This window comes from Chiloscyllium plagiosum, chromosome 29 (genome assembly GCF_004010195.1).
Source record: "Chiloscyllium plagiosum isolate BGI_BamShark_2017 chromosome 29, ASM401019v2, whole genome shotgun sequence".
Classification (NCBI taxonomy): domain Eukaryota; kingdom Metazoa; phylum Chordata; class Chondrichthyes; order Orectolobiformes; family Hemiscylliidae; genus Chiloscyllium; species Chiloscyllium plagiosum.
In genome coordinates, this window is record NC_057738.1 from 20,331,482 (window position 1) to 20,354,562 (window position 23,081).

A 23,081-nucleotide genomic window follows, 5' to 3' on the forward strand; every position below is an offset into this window, starting at 1 on the left:
AAATATTGCTTTTCTTCAAGGGGAGGCAATGGTGTAATGACCATGTTGCTAGATTAATAACCTAGGCTTATGCTATGGGAACATAGGTTCAATTCTCACCATGGCAGATGCTCAAGTTTGAATTAAATTGTTAAAAATTGAATTAAAAGCTTACCTAATTGTGACCATGTGGTTATTGTTGTTTGCCATAAATTCCCATCTGCTTCAATACTGCCCTTCAGCGAAGGAAATTTGTCATTCTAACCTGATCTGGTCTACATGTGACTCCAGACACACAGCACCAAATGACTCTTAACTGCCCCTCTGAAAGGACCCTTGGAAGCTAATGGCAGTTAGGGGTCCGTAATAAAACTGGCTGAGCAAGTGACCCCTACATCCCATGGACAAGTAATAAAGTAACAAGGTAATTTTACATTCAGAACTTTATATTCAAAAGGAAAGAGATAATTGAGTATATTACAATAGCTGCCATCCAAAGAAGGAAAAGTTGACTGCAGCACACTTGCTCTCAACCTTTTGCATTATCAGTTCTTCACAATGAGATTTTCCTTTGTGAACATGTCACACTGTAATTGCCAGTAGAATTGTTGCAGTGTTGCCAATGATGGGAGGACTTAATTAGAGTGTGACAAGTTTACGTTAGCAAATGGCAAATAAGAAAGTCAACATAAGAGATTACAATAATAGAAAAAGAAAGACAAAATTTTAGCCCCTCAACATATGCCTTTGTCCAGTTGCAACTCACATGAAGACGACGCCAATTTTGATTCTTTGGGTGTAATTCTGATTTTGGGATATTGAAATGAATATAAATGAAAATCAAGTGATTGGAGATGATCAATTATCAGCGTTATTTCTGTCCTATTTTCTGAGACTTGTATCCTGTAAAACCTCCAGAATGTCGATGTATCATTGTAACAACACAAGCCTGCAGCAAATATAAGTTTCAGCATTCACCAGAAACTTAGAAATTAGGCTACTCCTCAGCATCATAATTAATTGTGACCAAAAATCACCTCTGATCTACAAGTGGTTATGCACAGAGCTGTGAAAGATGATCCCAAGAGAGAGAATCCACATGGCCATCAGACAGGACTTGTTCTTCAGCATTACACCATGGAGTACAATTTTGACAGGTGTTCATGGTTCCGTGAGAGTTTATAGCTTTTGTTGTCACAATGTAGTTGTTGAGCATTCGAGCATTAGTCATTTCTGGCTGCCCTGCTCATCAAGAAAACCTCTAGAATGTCAATGTATCATTGTAACAACACAAGAAAAACTTTAAATTGCAGGCTATATCTTGCATTCTCAGTGCCTTTGTTGTTTTTTAATCCTATGGATTCTGGGGTTACAGGTTTCACCAGCATGGTCAGTTATCCATCCCTAGTTACCCTTGAGAAAGTAGTGAAGAGCTGCCTTCCTGACCACCTGCATTTGTGTGACGGATGCATTCCTAAAAGATAGACAAGGAGTTCCAGGAACAAAAACAGAAATTGCTGGAGAAGCTCTGCAGGTCTGGCAGCATTTGTGGAGAGAGATCAGAGTTAATGTTTCGGGTTGAATGATCCTTGATCAGAGTTCCGGGATCTTGACACAGCAACAACAAAAGAATAGTATCAATATGTTTCCAAGTATGCATGTTATGTGCTGTGGAGGGGAGCTTAGAGGTGATGATGTTTTCACCTTGCCCTTCTCTGTTTGGATAGTGGAGGCCACAGATTTGGGAAGTGCTACTTGAAGAACTGTCATGCATCCTGTGGATGGTACACACTGCATGCATAGAGCACAATGCTGAAAGTAATAAGTGTCTGGTTGCATTCCATGCAAGATTCCTTGTTGATGACCAGACTAAAGTTAGAGATACTAGATGTAGTAATTCAAAGTGACACTTTTTACAATCTCATGAAAATAGCAGCTGCTAAATTAGAGTAGGATGTGGAAACAGTGAAAAATAATGTTGTAATAAAACACTGGGACATGCTATTGCCTTACCGCAACCTTTAATAAACTGCAGTGCTACAACTATTGATTTTTAAATAGAATGTATTAATGTGTGCTGTGATATTTTAATAAATTAAAGCCCTTTTGCAGCAAAATGACTTACCATTATAATAATATACTCTGTGGTGGACAAATACCATTCCGTTCCTTTTCTGAAGAGACACAATCTGTCATTTTCTTAATATCTGCAGTTACAACAAAGCAAGTTTACACTGACAATTTCCATTATAGTATGAACATTGAATTTGATAATAGAAATATAAGAATAACAGATGACTTTAAAATGAAGTTTCAATCACATCTGTATTCTCTGATCGAAATTCTAACTCTGTGGCACTTGAAGATTGCACAGAGCTTGCTTTTTTTGAGACTAAGTGTGGAGGTGGGACTAAAAACAAAAGCTCAGGGGGAAGGGTCAGGTTTTCTCATACTGTTACCTTCTTCTTAGCTCATTGCAGATGCATGAATGGATAAAAACAGCAAATTTAGGGGCAGATGGACAGGAAATTCTGTCCTCGCCTGACCTCGTGAGCTCCAACTTGCAGGCACCATTATAAACAACACACAGACAACACTTCACTCTCTGAAACCCAGGAGTATCACTCAACCTCTGCTCAAAACCCCACCCACTTCTGGTGATGTCCTAGAGCGGGCAAAAATGCAGCACCACACTTCAGCGATACCCCCTTAGAGATTCTCCTCAAGCCTGTCCAAGAGAGAAGGGAGGTTCTTTTCCTTGTAGGTGGGAACAGGAGGCCAAGCCAACTGACAAAGACAGCTTGACAGAGATATCTGTGGAGGAGACTCAAGAGAACCTGGCTCTAGTGCCATGTGAGGATGAATGATCTGCTGGACTCAGCCAGGGTGTGTGCTATTGGCCCCTGTGAGTGTGAATGAACATTGTAAGGTTGCACATGCCCAATCAGTCAATCTCTATCACTCCATTGCAGCCACTATTATAGCAGTACCGACATGACAACAGTGCTGCCTCTCACACATCAGATAGCATTCCCACTCAAAACAAAAGAGAAGTTACAGCATTTAATTGGATTACCTACAGTATGGAAACAGGCCCTTCGGCCCAACAAGTCCACACCGACCCTTCAGAGAGCAACCCACCCAGACCCATTCCCCTACATTTACGTCTGACTAATGCACCTAACGCTATGGGCAATCTAGCATGGCCAGTTCACCTGACCTGCACATCTTTGGACTGTGGGAGGAAACCCACGCAGACACAGGGAGAACGTGCAAATTCCACACAGACAGTTGCCCTAGGTGAGAATTGAACCCGGGTCCCTGGCACTGTGAGGCAGTAGTGCTAACCACTGAGCCACCATGCCGCCCACTTAACAGCTCACTGACCTTGCTTCACAAATAGATGAACATACACTTTGCTTGGAGTGAGACAAGGACACAAAAACAAAAGATAACTTCAGATAAACAACTCAGGCACACAAATTATATAACGCTTTATTGGTTTTCATCAAGTGCAGCTTTTTGACAGCACTAAACTACCTCTCATTTAGAACCTTTTAGCAGTCCTCTACGCCCTGTTCTTCCTACTAGCAAAGCACTCGGGCAATCATAGGTCTAGGAACTGATGACTCTTCCTGTATCTGTCAATGCAGGCTTGGTGCTCATGTACCCGTGCTGATATACCTTAATAATCTTCTCATTCAGCAGCAAAACAATGTGTGTAATCAGCAGGAATGTGCCCAGACAGTGATGGGTGGGGTTCACCTGTCATAAGGAGTAGGCTGCAGGACATCACAGAGAGCATGCCTATGCTGGATTATCCTGAGTGTGTCAAGGCCAATTTAGGATTGGCCATCCTGCTCACAGTGTGATGCATTTCCATTCACTGGGAATGGCAAAAATCAAAACACATTCCAAACTTCCCACTTGGACAGCAGCATATGGCTTATAACTGGCAATAGAAACATGAGGAACAGGAGTAGAATATTTAGAAGCTCAACCATATTCCACCATTCAATTAAATTATAGCCAATGAACACCCTAGTTACATTTATTGACTTTTATTCTTTTTTCCTTCAGAAATAAAGAGCCATCTATAGTATTTCAAGCCTGGAAATTCCTATTGTTCAAGCATCTACATCCTTTTAGGAGAGAGAATTGCAGATTGCTGCTAATCTTTATATGAAAGATTACCTAAAATGCTTAGTACTATGAAAATAATTCCAGCATGCTAAGGAATTAATGAGCATTTATTGCACGTTAATGACTACACAGTCAGAAATGCCAGTGCACCTGAAAGCTTTAAGCAAAATGTTTACGTGTCGTCAGGAAAGCTCCATAGAGTCATACAGCACTGAAACAGACCCTTTGGTCCTACTCGTCAATGCCCACCAAGTCTCCCAACTTGAACCAGTCCTTTTGCCTGGTCCATTTGGCCCATATGCTTGTAAACCTTTTCTGTCCATGTACTTGTCAAAATGTCTTTTAAATGTTGTAATTATACTCACGGGTGCCACTTCTTCTGGCTGTTCATTCTGTATATGCACCTTCCCCTGTGTAAAAACATTGCCCCTCAGGTCCCTTTTAAATTGCCTCTCACCTTAAACCTATTCCTTCTAGTTTTGAACTCTCCTACTGTGGAGAAAAGACCTTGGCTATTCAGTCTATCCATGCCCTCATTATTTTATAAACTTCTATAACGTCACTGTCAGCCTCCTACGCTCCAGGGAAAAAGGTCCCCAGACATCCAGTCCACTCATGTAAAAGCTCCTGAGGCAAATCCATCAGCACTCTTGCCAAATTTGAGGTCGTAGCTGTAACAGGTCCAGTCAAGCTAGAAACTCATGCAAGTAGCAAGAGACCAGATCAACACTAAACCAAATCCCTCTTACTGAAGCAGCAGCTGCTATTGTCCTGTTTTCATTCCACAATGGCCCAACTTTGAAGAATATAGTCCTTCATTCTTGATTCTTGTTTCAGAGGAAGTTGTCACCCTGATGAATCTGTTAATATTATAAACATCTCTCTCAATACACTAGGAATTTGAGTAATTCTTTATCACAGGGGAACAATTCCTACATAGTACATGGTGCTGTAGATGGGGTCTTCCCAAGAATATACTATTTTAATTCACTTGTAGTATCTGGGTGACACTGGCTAGGCCCATCCCTAGTTGTCCTTGAAAAAGCCTTCTTGAACCACTGTTATCAATTGCTATAGGTAGACCCACAATGCCTTGAGGGAGGGTGTTCCAGATTTATGATTCAACGATACTGAAGGCACAGTGATATATTTCCTCATGTGGTGAGTAGCCTGGAGGGGCACTTGTTGGTGATGATGTTCCCACATTGCTGCTGCCCTTGTCCTTCTAGGTGGTACTTGTCATGAGTTTGAAAGGTGTTGTGTGAATTTCAGCAGTTCATCCTGTAGATGGTACACACCACTGCTACTAAGCATCAGTGGTGGAGCGAATGAATATTGTGAATGTGATGCCAATCAAGCAAACTGCTTTTTTCTATATGGTGATAAGCTTCTTCCATGTTATTGGAGTTGTATTCATCCAGTCAAGTGGGGGGTATTCTCTCACATTCCTGACTTGCATCTTATAGATGGCTGTCAGATTTTGAGGTGTAGGGAGGTGAGTTCCTTGCTGCAAGATTCCTACCCTGTGACATGTTGTCATCACAGTGTTTATAATGCTAGTTCTAATCAGTTTGTGGCCAATGGTAACCAAGTGGGAGATTCAGTAATGGTTGTACTATGTCAAGGGGTGATGGTTAGACTCTCCTTCATTGGAGATAGTCATTGATTAGCATTTATGTAGCTCAAATGTTACTTGCCACTTGTCAGCCCATGCCTAGATATTATCCAGGTCTTGCTGGATTTGGCTATGGACTGCTTCAGTATCTGAGGAGGTGTGAATGGTGTTGAACAGTGTGCAATCATCATCGACTATATCCAACAATGATTGTATGATGGAGGGAGTCTTTGATGAAGCAGCTGAAGATGGTTGGGTCTGTGACGTTCCCCTCAGGGACTCCTGCAACGATGTCCTGGAGCTGATGACAGACCTCCAACAACTACAACCGTCTTCCTTTCTGCCAGGTATGACTCCAACCAATGGAGAATTTTCCTCCCAATCCCTGTTAACAAGTGGCGTTGATCTCAAGATCACACTCACTCTCACCTCACCTCTGGAATTCAGCTCATTCGTCCATATTTGAACTAAGGCAGTACTGAAGTCAGGAGCTGAATGGTTCTGACAGTACCCAAGCCAAGTACCAGAGAACAGGTTATGTAAAGCAAGTCTTTCTTGACAGCATTGTTGGTGACATGTTCTATCACTGCTGAAAGAATCGGTAGAACTGAAGCAAAATTCCAGTCAGCCCTGTTACAATAAGGATGAAGTCTGCCTATCTGACTAATGATTGAAATTTGTTTTTCTATTTAAAGAAAGGTCTAGCTCCTTTTAAACTTCCTTCTACCATGCTGGTGGTTGTATGATAGACTGATAAAATAATTGTTCAGTAATCATCAGTCTCAATCACTCTGTCTGAATCAGATCTGCTTAGGAGGGAAAGAAAGCACGATGGGTACACAGCTTTAGGAAGCTTTGGTCGAAGGTAGAATAATTGTTGAGTCCTGTTATGCTAATGTATGGCATAAACATTAGAGGATTATAAGAATGGTCGCTTATCACACTTATACATATATTCTGGAAAATACTGTTCATCAGCATGTGGCCAGACTCATCTGCCTTTATACGCTCTGTAAGATCTCGCAACTGTCTGAACCTCACAAACATCTGACACTTATCATATTTCAATCTACTTTTACATCATTCTGCAAGAAATCTAGCCAGCTTGCATTTGAATCCATCAACATTAATTGTTTCCACTGTGAAGAATTTGATAAGGACTCATGGTTGTTAAATTCTCATTGTGAGAAAGTCTCGAAGGAATCTGCTTCCGTGAATTAAGCACAGGTTCATTAATAGCCTAAATTTCCCAACCTTGTTACTGATCCAAATCAGACAAAAGAGGCGGCACGGTGGCACAGTGGTTAGCACTGCTGCCTCACAGCGCCAGAGACCCGGGTTCAATTCCCGCCTCAGGCGACTGACTGTGTGGAGTTTGCACGTTCTCCCCGTGTCTGCGTGGGTTTCCTCCGGATGCTCCAGTTTCCTCCTACAGTCACAAAGATGTGCAGGGTCAGGTGAATTGGCCATGCTAAATTGCCCGTAGTGTTAGGTAAGGGGTAAATGTAGGGGTATGGGTGGGTTGCACTTCGGCGGGTCGGTGTGGACTTGTTGGGCCGAAGGGCCTGTTTCCACACTGTAATGTAATCTAATCTAAAAAAAAAGTTACCCGTTTACTTTTAAAGGAAATTTTCCCACCCACTTCCTGACCAAGAGCCTTTTCAACCAAGTTCGAAGGAAGGGTCACCGGACCCGAAACGTTAACGCTGAAGTCTCTTCACAGGCCTGCTGAACTTTTCCAGCAACTTCTGTTTTTGTTTCTGATTTACAGCATCTGCAGTTCTTTCAGTTTTTACATCCATTTATTATTGAGGACGTCACAAATTAGCTGGTTTCGATGAGCAGGAATGCCCGTCCAGGAGGAGCTGCACCTTTTGTAGAGTGTAAAAGTCTCTTTTGAAGTCACAAAGGAATGAATAACTCAGTTTTATATAATGCATGAATATATCAATTTTATTCAACATGTATTAATAATAAAAGGGAGAAAAGAGTGACTTTGTTAAAAAGAGAAGAGTAAAGCACTTTTTCCTACTTTATATATCTAAAGACAGGAAGATAACTTTATTATGGCACAAGTGGTAACCCTAAATTAGTGTATCAAGCCAGCTCCCTAAAATGGTACAGTTCCCGACATCACCAAGTCTCTGACTAACACTACATGGGATTTGACTCTCCAGTGATGTTCCTTCCTCCATGGTATTCATCCACTTAGCAGCAATGCTGGATGATGTTCCTCTTCAAGTCCAAAATCTAGCCTCTTTTGAGGCCTCTATTGAGACTTTCTCACAATGAGAATTTAACAACCATGAGTCCTTATCAAATTCTTCACATACGCACCACAAGACTTACACAGTCTGCAGGACTTGATGGCCGAGACGGTAAGGCAGGTAATGAGATGACTCAAGGAATCTACAGAGATATGGACAGGTTAAGTGATTGGGCAGAACCTTGGCAAAGAGAGTATAATGTTGGAAAATATGAGGTTATAAAGTTTGATAGGAAAAATTGAGCTGAATATTACTAAAATTGAGAAAGACTGCAGAAAGTCTGTGAAGTGCTTGTGCGTAAATCACAAAAAGCCAGTGTACATTGTCAGCAGGCAATAGGAAGGAAGGCAGATGGAATTGGGCCTTTATTTCAAAGGGAGTGCAATATTAAAGTGGAGAACCTTGCTCAAACTGTATAAGACACTAGTCACACCATATCTGGGAGACCGTGAACAGTGTTGGTCCACTGGTCTACTTTAATGAAAAGTCGAGTGGCATTGGAGGCAGACCAGAGAAGGTTCACTGGGTTGATTCCAGTTATGGAGGGATTTTCTTATGAATGGAAGTTGACTGGATTGGGCTTACTCATTAGAGTTTAGGAGAATGAGAGGAAATCTTATTGAAACATACTTAATCTTATTGATCCTTAAGGAGCTTTACAGCATAGATGTGGGAAAGGTTAGGATGGTGGCACAATCACAGAGTAAGTAATCACTAATTTAGAGATGAGGATTTTGTTTCTGTGAGAGGGTAGTAAATTTGTAGAAATCTTTACCACTGAGTCCTTAAGTTATTCAAGGCTGAGATGGACTGATTTCTCATCATTAGGGGAATGCAGGGTTACTTGTATAAGATCAGCCATAATCTCATTGAACGGTGGACCAGACACGGTGGGCTTAGTGCCCTACTTCTGTTCGACTTTTTAGTCTTATGGATTTGGCTATTTACACATCCTTTCGATGGTGTCGCCCACTTGCCATCAATCAGATTTACCGTCCATCAACCAAACTCCCATCTTCCTGGCTCCACACCAGAATTGACCATTCCATTGTGCTGGCTTGTATTTCAACTCGCAATATTAATTGAGACAAAACAACAGTTCCAAAAAAATGAACAAATAAATGTAAAATGCTATGGATGATGCAAATCTGAAGTAAACAAAAGGAAATGCTGAAGAGACTCAGCAGATCCAGCAATATCTGAGAAGAAAGAAGCAAAGTTGACATTTCAAGTCCGATATGTTTTTTTTTCAGAACTGAATAACTGGGTTCTGAAGAAGAATCATACAAAACTTGAAATGTGAACTTTGTTTCTTTCTCCACAACTGCTGCGAGACCTGCTGAGGTTTTCCAACACTTTCTGATTTTGTTTCCTAAAATGACCTGCTTTGATCACCATGGAAAGCAAATAAAGGAGTTAGAGAAATAAACAAATCCACTGTTAATAATATTACAACTGATTACTGTTACATATTTGATTAATTATTTGACTTAATCGAAGCTCATTACACTTAGTCCAAAATTAAGATCTGCAAAGTACCTTTTAATAACTGAATTAAAAGAAAGCACTGTGGATGCTGGAGATCTAAAACAAAAACAGTAAGTGTAAGAGAAGCTGAGCAGGTTTGACAGCATTTGTGGAGAATTAATGTTTCAAGTCCATGATGACTCTCGATATGATTTGAAAATTAGTTTTAGACTCAAAATGTTAACAATGTTTCTCTCTTCAGCACTTTTGGTTTTTATTTTAAAAGTTCAGCATAGGTCTAATACAGATTGTATTAAATTCAAGAGCAAAGCATAAATTAAATACAAGAATACAAAATGCTAAAATTTGGGGATGCAGGCCTCAAGCCTATACTCTCCTTTCGCAGCTAGATAGTAGTTGTTGGCCAGTCTTTAACAGTAGTTCTGTTTTGAGTTGCCAATGTGTTGCTGTTTATGTTCACAGTGGTCTATTTACATCCGTGCTGCAGTCCGGAAGGAGAAAGGTTTGCCCATTCTCGTGGAGTTGCTGCGAATAGACAATGACCGTGTTGTGTGTGCTGTTGCCACGGCATTACGAAATATGGCTTTGGATGTCAGAAACAAGGAGCTCATTGGTGTGTAGAAGCACAAATATCTTTCTCTTTCTGTGGCAAATAAACTAGAAATATATGCTGTTATAACTTGGAAGAGTAGTGTTGATTTTCAGCATATGCCAGTAGTCTGGCATAAGAGCCCTTTATCCCATCTGTACCTGTTACTTTGAGACCTGACTACTTGTGTTCAAATTGGCCTCCTACCTTACACTCTCTATAAAGTTCAGCTTATGAAAACCTCTGGTGCCTGAAACATAATCCACACCAATTCAATCATCATCCTTCGCTTTCTCATTTACTTTGGTTGCTGTTTCGCCACGAGCATGATTCTAAAATCTTTGTTTCTTTTAACAAATTCTTAAAAGACTTCATTCTTCTTTGGACACAATAAAAACCACCTCCCTGACATTACTCTGAGGCCTCCACAGTCCTTCAATTCTGGCCTCTGATTTTCACCACTCCACCATTAATGCCCATGCTCTCAGTTGTTTTCAGCAGTAAACTCCAGATTTCACTCACTCATGCTTTGCTTTTCTCTCTCCTCCCTTAAAATGCTTCTGATAAACTAAGTATTCCATAAATCCTTTTGCTCACTTCCCCCAATGTCTCCTTATGTAGCTTCACATCAAACTCAATTAGCATTCCATTGAGGTGCTTTGCACCATTAAAACTGTGATATAAATCAGGTTTTATAAGGCAAATCATCACTAGAACCATTAATTAATCACTTTGGATGAAGCCTTACTCTTCAAACCAATTTTCTAACACCCTTTATCAATGATTAGCATAAAGCTTAAAAGAAATCTTTGCTGGAGATGTTATAGCCTGCTATCAGCTTGTTAAAATTGCAACATAATTTTTTTGGGTCTGCCAAGTGCTATTTCAGTTTGCTGAAGGGGATTTAGAAAGAACTTGAAATTATATTGCTGTATCCATGACCTCAGGATGCTCAAAGTGCTTTACAGCCAATTAATGACTTTTGAAATTTCTCATATTCTGCAGGTAAATGTGAAAGGTTGATCACAGCAAGGCCCCACAAGCAGCAAATATGAGAATAAAAATAAATATGAGATAGTTAGTCTATTTTAGTGATTTGGGTTTCGTTTTAATGATTTGAACTGGTTCAAAGAAAATGAAAGAGTTGTTAAAAGTGATTTAGGATGAATTTTCTGTTATATTGTGCCATTCATGAGCCGCAGTACATCACAACGCACTTTCCACTTTGTATTTTTGAAGTATTATTTTGCAGTGAATCTTGTGCATTAAGTGATGCGTGGCAGACATTTTATCATTTTAGAGAATAATGGAGACTTGGCCATTTCGTAGGCTCTTTAGCTTGATCTTAATAAACAACAGGTAAATTTCTGAACATATTAATGTTACATTGGGCTGGAGTGCTCTGTTCTTTACCCCCACCAGCTGAAATGTTAGTTGGGATCCAGCCTATAGAAATGCAGCTATCCTTACCATTTTACACTCAACGAGGTGTTCATTGGCTTGGGGTGAGACCTCAGTTCCACTTGGGGGCAAGTCCCATTTGAGAGAGCTGCTTGCCAATCAGACTGTTCTGTAGTCCCATCAGCACCAGGTTCAAATGGTGGCCACTGCAGACATTGCAGTCAAACCCCAAAGTGAAGTATATGGAAGCTGTAATGAAGCTAAATCTAGGGTATCTGCAGGGTCCTGAAGGTACATCCCAGTGATTAGGCTGGGGGCCATATCTGAGATGTTAAATGGAGAGTTTTAAAGCAGTAGTACTATGGCCCAGTGGAGGAGAGGTGCTTCCAATGGGAATAGGGAATACCCCAATGAAAATCCGTTTGCCTGTAATCATCCCACCCAGTGAAAGCTGCCAAGTTATCCACTTGGCAGAAGTGAGTGCTGCAGATTAGAGTCTAGATTAGAGTGGTGCTGGAAAAGCACAGCAGGTCAGGCAGCATCCGAGGAGCAGAAAAATCGATGTTTCGGCCAAAAGCCCTTCACCAGGAATTTGTCGATTCTCCTGCTCCTCGGATGCTGCCTGACCTGCTGTGCTTTTCCAGCACCACTCTAAGCAAGTTATCCACTTGGCTTGATCCACCTTAGGGTCCTGATGGGGCATTTAAGTGACCAATTAAGGGCCACAATAGACCCAAGAGTGAGTGGCCTGCCCAATAACCAATAACCTCAACTGTCCCTAGTCTCTTCTGGATTTCCTGCTGGGTATAGCCTTTTATTTTTGAGATCCTTCTGGATTACATTTGTACCTTCTCTAGTACCTCCATTCTCTATGTGTTGCAATATGGAGACCCTGAATAGTGCTCTGTGCTCCCAAATATGATCTAATCATGTTTCTGTCTTTTTCCTTCTCTCTCCTTTTCCACCAAGGCAAATATGCCATGCGAGATCTTGTCCACCGTCTTCCTGGAGGCAGCAGCAGCACTGGCACTGGAACCGGCACAAGTGCAGTCAGCAAAACCATTTCCGACGAGACAATAACTGCCATCTGCTGTGCTTTGCATGAAGTCATCACTAAAAACATGGAAAATGCCAAGGCCTTGCGAGATTCAGGAGGAATCGAGAAGCTCATCAGCATTGCCAAGAGTAAAGGAGACAAGTATGTAAACTGGGCACAGTTTTCCTGAGCTCCAGGTGATGCCATTGTGTCTGAGGATCTCACTGTATCAAGGCACAGAGGCCAAAGGCTTAATGCATATTCTCATAGAGTCATACAGCACTGAAACAGACCCGTCAATCCAACCATTCTTTACCCACCATAATCCCAAACTAAACTAGTCTCACCTGCCTGTACTTGGCCAATATCCCTCCAAACATTTCTTATTCATGTACTTATCTAAATGTCTTTTAAACATTGTAACTGTACCCTTTTCCACCACCTCCTCTCAAAGTTCATTCCACGCACAGATCACTTACTGCGCAAAACAAATTGCCCCTCATGTCGTTTTCAAATCTTTCTCCTCTCACCATAAAAATATGCCCCCTTGTCTTGACATCCCTCACCCTAGGGGAAATATACCTGCCATTCACATTATGTATACCCCTCATAATTTTATAAACCTCTTTCAAGTCACCCTTCAATCTCCTATACTCCAGTGAAAAAAACCCCAGTCTATCCAGCCTCTCCTTATAACTCAAACCCTCTATTCCTGGCAACATCCTGGTAAATCTCTTTTGATCCCTCTCCAGCTTAATAATATCTTTCCAATAACAAGGAGACCAGAACGGGACACAGTATTTCCAGAAGAGGCCTCCCCTGGTCTAGTACAACCATGTCTAGTACAACCTCAACATAACACCCCAACTCCTACACTCAAAGGTTCTGACCAATGAAGGCAAGCGTCTGAAATGCCTTCTTAACCATCCTATATCTAAATTTAGATTTAGATTAGATTACATTACATTACAGTGTGGAAACGCCCCCTTCGGCCAAACAAGTCCACACCGACCCGCCGAAGCGCAACCCACCCAGACCCATTCCCCCACATTTACCCCTTCACCTAACACTACAGGCAATTTACCATGGCCAATTCACCTGCACATTTTTGGATTGTGGGAGGAAACCGGAGCACCCGGAAGAAACCCACGCAGACACGGGGAGAATGTAAATGTGCAAACTCCACACAGAGAGTGTCACCTGAGGCAGAAATTGAACCCGGGTCTCTGGCGCTGTGAGGCTGCAGCGCTAACCAGTGCGCCTCCGTGCCGCCCACGGTGATGCAAATTTCAAAGAGTTATGTACCTGTACCCCTAGGACTCTGTATCCTACAACACTACCCAGAGCACTACCATTGATTGTATAAGTCTTGAACTTTGTTTGTTTTACAAAAATATTCATGGAGGTTTTATTCATATGGCATCAGAGTTTGAACCATGCCCTGAATCCCCACTCCTAGAAAGAGAGCAGTCTCTTCGTGAGCCAACCAGACTAATTTGGACTGTTGATGTAAAAGCGATTTCCCCCGCGAGGTCCAATATTTTATAACTACTAAAGTTTTGTTCTTAAAAAATACAATCTTTCTCCTAGTTGCAGTCCTAAAGATTATTATTAAATTCCCAGAAAGCCTGGGACATCAGTGTACAGTTGGCAGTCCTATTTCAGATGAAAATGCTGAATGCTGGGTCCCTGAATCCAGCTCTGAATACCAGTGAATCATGTATTTGCTGGGAAGTCAACTCGCAAACACGACCAGGCTTGTGTTTCGGGCTTCCTACTTGATCACAGCCTTGCCTGCTGCTGGTTGTATTTTGGCAGGATGATGACCCTTAGTGGCCATTAACTACACATCTAAGGGTCTTGATTGCTGCTCTGAATGCTGGGTCCCTGAATCCAGCTCTGAATACCAGTGAATCATGTATTTGCTGGGAAGTCAACTCGCAAACACGACCAGGCTTGTGTTTTGGGCTTCCTACTTGATCACAGCCTTGCCTGCTGCTGGTTGTATTTTGGCAGGATGATGACCCTTAATGGCCATTAACTACACATCTAAGGGTCTTGATTGCTGCTGGGACATCAATGAGCTTTCCTGTTACGATTTGGAGATGCTGGTGTTGGACTGGGGTGTACAAAGTTAAATATCGCACAACACCAGATTATAGTCCAACAGGTTTAATTGGAAGCACACTAGCTTTCGGACCGACACTCCTTCATCACAACCACCTGATGAAGGAGCAGCGCTTCCAATTAAACCTGTTGGACTATAACCTGGTGTTGTGTGATTTTTAACTTTCCTGTTACAGACTTAAACAGTGGAAGCAGTTCAGGAATAGTGATCATACTGCTGTAAGGTTTGTATCAATAATGTAGGTGGTTAAGGAGCAATCTCAAATAAAATAATTAACTGGAGACAGGCTAATTAAGGAGCAATCTGGCCTTGATGAATTTGAGTCAAAGTCGTATGACAGAAATATAATGGGGCAAGTTGTAGTAAGCAGTAATTTTGGTTCAGTCTCGGTCCGTGTATTTCCTTGGGGAGAAAATAGAGTACAAGCAAAATCACAGTATTCTAGTTGAGGAAGAAGCTAGAGTATAAAATGAATCACAAAAAATAAGTACATAGCAGATTCAATAAAGAATCAGATTGTATGTCAAGAAATACAAAGCAAGAGTGAAAAATAAAACAAGATGTCATGAGAATAGATGGCTAAGATTAAAAGGGATCCTTTAGGCATATTAATAGGAAGAAATTTGCCAAGGAGCCTGTTATTGACCAAATAAAGATCTGTTTGTGGAAACAGAAGGCATGGTGGAGATAAGAATTTAGGTACTTTGCAGCAGCCTTTAGCAAAGAAAATGATTTTGCCAAAACAGTAGGAAGTAAGGAGATTGTATGAATAATGAATGAGATAAAGATAGAGAAGGGTAGCTGGCATTATTTAAAGTGGATAAGTCACCCAGTCATCATAAGCTGCTGAAGGAAGTAAAGGTAGTAATTATGAAAGTGTTGATCACATTCTTCCAATCCCTCTCAGGTAGAGAGGACTGGTCCAATGGACTGGAGGATCACAAAACACTCTTGTTCAAAAAGCGGAGCAGGATAAACCTTTCAATGTCAGGCCTGTAAGTTTTTAGTTTTGGTGGTAGGAAAGCTTTTAGTGACAATAATTGTAGGGAAAATTAACAACCACTTGCATAAGTATGGACTTGAAAAGGAGAGCTGCACAGCTATGCGAAGAGAAAATTATGTTTGTTTCATTTCACCTACCCCCTCATTTAGTGAATTTATGAAAGATCCCTTCTTGGGTATGCTAGTAATCCAGACCAAATGAACTTATGTTTAAAAGAAGCCAATTTAATCAGACTTTCTTGATTAACAAAAGGGTGAGTTTATTTATTATGAAACACTAGAAGAAATTGTAACATGAAACACATGCACACAGATTATAGATAAGAAGTGAATCCAAACAAGATAAGATTCAAAATCAGTCACAAGAGAATTCCAAATAACTCACAAAGTCACATGTAGCCATAAATAGAATTTGCAGGTTAGTTGGAATTCTTTTCTGTTATTTCCATTTGAGAGAAGCTGGCTTGCAGCACACAGAACAGAAAGTGTCTTTTCTATTTTACCTGTAGTGCAGAGTTACTTAATGGCCATCCTCAAGCTGTGGTCTACATGGCACACTACTCCAAACACTAGCACATCAGGCCATTAATACACAGAGATCAAGGATTTACAGTTAGTTTTAAAGCTTGTTTTTTTTAGTTCTGGAAGGGGAAAACACAACAATATATTTTAATTCATGTCCACTGTCTGAAATATATTGCACAGAAGATGCTTTCCTGCTGAAAGATGAGAATTAAGTTGCCTTGAATTTCTAACTTTGAAAAAGCTGATGCAGACCACATGATCTGAGTGGCTTCTTTCTAAGCTATACTTACCTATGATTCTATGCTAATGAAGAAATCTTTGACTGAAAGACCTGTAAGATATGAGCATTAGTCTGCATAACCATGATTTTTTTTTCTGGGGGATTAATTATAAAAGCTGAAGAACCACTGACTTGCTTCCATTCTGCTACTGGCTCAAATTCAGGGCAATTGCAGCTCAGCCAGTCTCTTCTGTCCAATAAGAATGAACTACAGTGCCATTTCACCAGGGATAGGTGACTGGTTCTGAACTTGGGACACCAGCAGCTCCAAGCTATCAACATTTGCCTTTGTTAAAGGTGTTAGAGATAAGAAAAAGCTCGCAGACTGAGAAATCACTCAAGATATGGCCAGCTTTGAGCTTGAGCAGAAGTGTTAAGTTTGGCAGTCTTCCACCAGTTACTATTTTACTCACTTCAGTCAAGGTATAGAGCATCACGCAAGAATAGAGTCACACAGCATGAAACAGACCCTTCAGTCCAACCAGTCCATGCTGACCATAATGCCAAATTAAACTATTCTTATGCGCCTGTTCTTGGCTCATATCCCTCCAAACATTTGTTACTCGTACTTATATCTAAATGTCTTTTAAATGTTGTAACTGTACCCAAATCCACCACTTCCTCTGGAAGTTTATTCCACACACTAACCTGCCTGTGTGTAAAAACAGTTGCCCCGATGTCTTCTTTACATCTTTTTCCACTCACCTTAAAATATGTCCGCTAGTCTTGGAAATCCTCCACCCTAGGGAAAAGGTACCTGCCAGTCACCTTATCTATACCACTGATCATTTTATCAACCTCTATAAAGTCACCCCTCAACCTTCTATACTCCAGTGAAAAAAGTCCCAGCCTATCCAGTCTCACTTTATAAGTCAAACCCTCCATTCCTGGCAACATCCTGGTAAATCTCTTCTGAACCCTCTCCAGTCTAATAATATATTTTCTACAAGAAGACGATCAGAACTTGGCACAGTACTCCAGAAGACACCTCACCAAAATCCTGTACAACCTCAACATCACTTCCCAACTTCTATACATCAAGCTGTTCAGATGTATTTACCAAATGGGACTGGAATCAAAGCCTCCTGGCTGCAGATCTAAGGACATTGCCATTGCCCCCAAAGAACTCTCAAAATGAATTTATATACCCATGATAAATCTGGATCAATAATTTCCATGGTTGGATATCTGTTTAATGACAGAGATTTATGTGTCCTGTAAATCGTGTCTCCAGCCCCTCCTCTCAGTGTGATCATGACCCTGTGTTACAGCCTCAAATAACCACTAATGAGTTAGAAGATAATTTTAGCTCTTTCCCCAATGTAGTAAATGGAAGTAAAACTTGTGTGTTGTGATGTAGGCTGTCCAATGACAAGTATCCATTCTACACACATAGTGAGACAGTGGTGTGGTAGTAATATCACCAGCCTCATATTCCAGAAACTCAGCCTGATGTTTTGGGGAGATGGGTTTGAACCCCACCATGATAAGATGATGCAATGTGAATTCAGTAATTAAAATAAATCAGGAATTAAAAGCTTGTCTAATTGAAGTCATGTGACCATATTCAACTGATGTTAAAAATCCTTCTGGTTCATTAATGTTGTTTAGGGAAGGAAATCTGCCTTCCTTACCGAGTCAAACCTAGGCATAACTCCAGATTCAAAGCAATGAGGTTCACTTTTAGCTTTTAACTTCCATCTGGGTAATTAAGGATGGGCAATAAATGCTGGCCTGATCAGTGATGCACACATCCCATGAACAAATGGAAACTCATCCAGACCTCTTTTCAGACATTTTTGAGGAGGTTTCTAAATCACCTTTGTAGAAGATGCTGTAGCTTATCACAGTTATATCTGTACAGTATATCCTCAGTAACTAATAGTCACTATTCTAACTCCAGACATTAGAATAGTATAGAATCCCTTTGGTGTGGCCCATTCAACCCATCAAGTCCACACCAACTGTCCGAGGAACAGTCCACCCAGACCCACCCATCTCTGTAAACCCACAGTTACCAAGGCTAGTCCACCTAACCTGCACATCCTTGGACTGTGGGAAGAAACCAGAGCACCCGGAGGAAATCCGTGCAGGCACAGATAGAATGTGCACACTCGACACAGACAGTTGCGCGATGGTGGAATTGAACCCAGGTCCCTGGCACTGTGAGGTAGCAGCGCTAACCACTGTGCCACATAATAGGCATTTGCTTAGGATAGAGTGACAAACTTTGATGAGGTTTTGTTGGGGTGGGGGAGCAGTGCTCCAAAAAATGGACTGACCTATTCATAAACATAGACAAGAAAGTTAACAGCAAATCAGTATTGCGAAGGTAGGGTCGAGATCTGACAATATACATTCACATATACTGACTTACATAGATTTCCACATACTTAGATTGCAGACTTCCCTAAAATTTTACAACCCTCATTCAGCTTTTTAAACAACAGTTCTGCAAATTTGTACATATATGTGACTATCCCAAAACTGTGAACCAGTGAATAAATTAAAGAATGCAACTTAATCTGTCATAATGATAATTGATTGCTTAAATTGTGCATGAAATCAGCGCTGGTGGAGCAGTATTTAGTGTTAGATCACATGAACCACACTATACATTAGAATGTCCATTTCCTCCAGTAAAAATCCTGTGAAAAGTGTGGAACAAAGAGAATGTATAAGAAGTTTTGTAATATTCTCCCTCATCCTGTAAAATAAATCTGTCAATATAAATGCAGAAAAAGTTTATTCACGCTGAAACATAATATACATTAATTGCAGCAGAAGGGTGGTATGTATCTTTTAAGGTACCTGTACATCTTGATGACAAGAAAGGCTCCCCCATCCCAACAAAATCCCTCACCACTTTCTTCGCAATCAAACTTACTGATATAATCAGCCTGTCTATGTAGAATTGTCCCCTTTCATGAATTTCAACCAAAGAACCAAGTATTTCATTCTTCATTAAAACTCCTTTCTATGTCATAAAATCCAACCTGAAATTCATCAAATCCAAACACTGCATCGACCAGAAGATGGAAGACAATGTTTTATGCCTCTCAAGACATGCAGATAAAAATCTAAAACTAAAGAACAAGGTAATGCCCCAGCATTGATTTCATTTGTAATGCTGTTGTATTTGGTGTTCAGCAGTTACATTTCACATGAATAGCTTGTGAGTATTTGTGTTAGTGGTGATTTGATATAAGGGAACAAGAAGAAAATCAGGAATTAAACATTAAGAATATTAGTGTGCTCTGTATGTGACTATTATTCTTCAATACTGAGAAACCGACCAACTTATCACCTGAATATTTCAGCATTGCCAAAGTAATTTGTTTGACCACGAGCTGCTCTGTACTTCAGTAGCAATACTCAGGTTTCAACATTATCTAGCGCACAAAACCTGCTAAAACATTTTAGATTTGATTAATAAATGTCTCTTCATGACTCAACCTTGCTAGCAGAGACATTTTTATTAATGAATTAAAATCAAGTGTGCTAATTAGTCCCTTTGTGCCAATGTATCCATTTCAGAATGATGTGATAACACCATTGGTTCTATCATTGAAGATGTTGGGATGGGTTGTGCAGCTACATTTGGACAGTCGGAGACAGGGAGTAAGGAAGAGCATCTTGCTCCCACGTTCGCAACAGATAACTTCACTGTAATCCATTGAAGGAAATGGATATAAAGACTTAATTTAGATAGCACCTTTTGTCACCTCAGCAATTGAAGTGTAATACCAAAACACATTGTCAATACTACAATGGTTATATAGTAAACAAGGCATTCTGTATATGCATAGCCAGGCCCCACAAACAGAAATGAAATAACAACTGAAAAATCTGTTTTGGTGATGATTGAGGGGTAAATATTGACCAGACTCCAAGAATACACTTCGCTCATCTTTGAAATAATGTCTTGGGATTGTCAACTTGAGAGGCCTGATGGGCCATTGATTTAATGTTGCATCCAAGGAACAGCACTTTCAATGGTGCATCACTCCCTCAGGACTGCATTTGAGTGGCTGCCGAAAATATGTGCTTGAGTCCCAACAGTGAAATTTCAAACCACTTCATTCTGGCTCAAAGGTGAGAGCATAATCACTGAATTATAAGTGACAGCTGAGAGTAAATTGACATATTGCATGTAAAAAAGAAGCACGGAGATTTTATGCCACATTTATGTTTATAAGTTTCCAACCAATTCTGGTTCAAAATCTACTGTGGAGCTCTGTTTCCTCCCTTTAGCTTGTGCCTAATGACTGTGAGTACCTTAAATTCTCACATCAGTCATCTCTGCACTGGTATTCTTGCCCATCAATTGCAGATTTATCCAAATTAGTCTGCTGCATTAAAAAGGAATAATAGTTCCACATTTTGCTTCTTTTCACGGAGAATAAATATGCAGATCTTCAAGTTCCAACTGCTGAATAAAATCAATCATACACTACATTAACCTTTAAAAACCATTTGTTCAGACTTATTTATTTCAAACTTAATTTGAAACAAAAAGCTTGCTAGATAATGATTGAGAAGGCTGATCCATACCAACTTAATATATCAGCTTCATTCCCTTCTTTTCCTTGAGAAATAATTCTATTTTTGTTTTCTTGACATTTTCAGTCATGTTAATTGTATCTGCCAAAGGGTTAAAGTGATTTCTAACTTGCACTGTGGTGTTTTACAAACAGGCACTCACCGAAGGTGGTGAAGGCAGCATCTCAAGTTCTGAACAGTATGTGGCAGTATCGAGATCTGAGGAGCCTCTATAAGAAGGTAAAACATTTAGTTCTTCACTTTTCTATTCTCTTCATGTGTAACAGAGATAAAGAATCTTGACATGAATGCAGCAGGTAGAATGCAGCTGGTAACAAAAGCCATAGGGGTGTGGTTGACTTTGAAATAACCATGAGTGGCATCAAGAGGATGTGAATGGGTTGCAGGAAGCACCCAGGAAGTCAGACATTATCTGTGGAAGGAGACACAAGGAGTAGAATTTAATGCCCTCCCCGAGGTGAGTTTGAAGATTGCAGGGCTATTATCTTGAACAGGAGATTGCAATGGTGGGACAATGGCATATTCCTGCCTCCCCTTGATCGGGTTTGGGGTAGGAATAACAGGAAGAGGGTCATCCTTCTCTCCTGTAGGGCACATGAGACTGTTAAGTAGCCACTTAAGGATCTCATTGCTCTGCCACTAAACAACATTTTTCACTGTATTTGTGATAAATCTCGTGACAATAAATAAATCTCATCAAATCAAATCAGATCAACTAGTTCCTTGAAAGTCGTGTCACAGGTAGACTGGGTGGTGAAGAAGGAATTTGGCACGCTTGCCGTAATTGGTCAGAGCATTGAGTACAGGAGATGGGATATCACGTTATGGTTGTCCAAGACGGTGGTAAGTCTACATTTGAAGTACTGTGTACATTTTTGGTCGCCCTGCTGTGGGAAGGATATTGTTAAACTGAAAAGGGTGGGAAAAGGATTTACGCGGATGTTTCCAATACTGGAGGGATTGAGATATCTGGAAAGGTTGGGGGGTTTTGCCCTGCTGTGTTAGAGGCTGAGGGTGAGCTTGCAGAGGTTTGTAAAATCATGAGGGACTTAAATAAGACGAACAGCCAAGATTTTTTTTTCCCCAGGGAAGGGGAGTCCAAAACTCGAGGTGATAAGTTTAAGGTGAGAGGGGAAAGATTTAGAAGGGACCTGAGGAGCAATTTTTTCACACAGAGGGTGGTGCGTATATGGAATGGGTTGCCAGAAGAAGTGGTAGAGGCGAATACAATTACAATATTTGAAAGGCACGTGGATAGGAAAAGTCTAGAGAGATCTGGGCCAAATGTAGACGAGTTCACTTGAATAAACCTGGTCGGCACAGACTAGTTGAGTCTGTTTCCGTGCTGTATGACTCTGTGAGTAAAGGGAAGAAGAGTGGAACATATCATCTGAATGGTTGAATCAGTTGGTACAGAGTGGGATGGCCTAATGCTGAAAGAATCTGTTTCCTAATGAATTACAGCACTACTCAGTTCTTTATATTTCAGTGTGAAAGTTAAAAAAAGTAATATATCAATTGCCTGTGCATCTTTTTGAGCACATGAATGAACATGAATGATGGCAACTTCTTGTGATGCCAATCTTTGGAACAAGGCAAGAAGCTGGAAGTTCTGTAACAGCCAATCCAACCATCCTCAAGCACTTTTCCCCTTGTATAGGATGCTTGCTTGATTGCCCAACTCGGTAGGTCGCACGATCACCACTGAATTGTTGACGTGGCCAAAAGCAAAGGGAATTGAAATGCCCTTGTTGGTAATAGGAACAATTTGTTTGGTGCCTCAGGGTAAAAGCTGCAAAAGCTATCAGCTTACCTGGGATCACCTTCTGAGAGAAAGGCAAGTGGATGAACACTGATTGATTTCAGCAATGCTGCTTGCAGGCAAAAATAAACCTGTCATTTTCGAAATACTTGTCCTGCCTGTCTCTCATTCTGTGCCTTTAAGTTTGTTCCCTGCTGTTTCCTCCTTCAAGTTTTTCATCCACTTTCTCTGATTGTATAGAAACACTGACTGTCTTTCTGCATCTGGTGTACATTTATTTGTTTCTGCAAGCTCCTCGTCCCC

General features: G+C 40.7%; 1 protein-coding gene across 7 annotated transcripts in view; it reads left to right on the plus strand.

Moving 5' to 3' along the window:
• The window catches only part of LOC122564410 (catenin delta-2-like), a 1,204,994-nt gene that overhangs the window by 1,145,803 nt on the left and 36,110 nt on the right, over positions 1 to 23,081 (plus strand). For all 7 annotated transcript variants that reach the window (XM_043719228.1, XM_043719230.1, XM_043719231.1 and 4 more), the window contains 3 exons: positions 9,955 to 10,105; positions 12,452 to 12,680; positions 21,151 to 21,235. In XM_043719228.1, the coding sequence (XP_043575163.1) occupies positions 9,955 to 10,105; positions 12,452 to 12,680; positions 21,151 to 21,235 (465 nt within the window). The remainder of the gene's footprint in view (positions 1 to 9,954; positions 10,106 to 12,451; positions 12,681 to 21,150; positions 21,236 to 23,081) is intronic.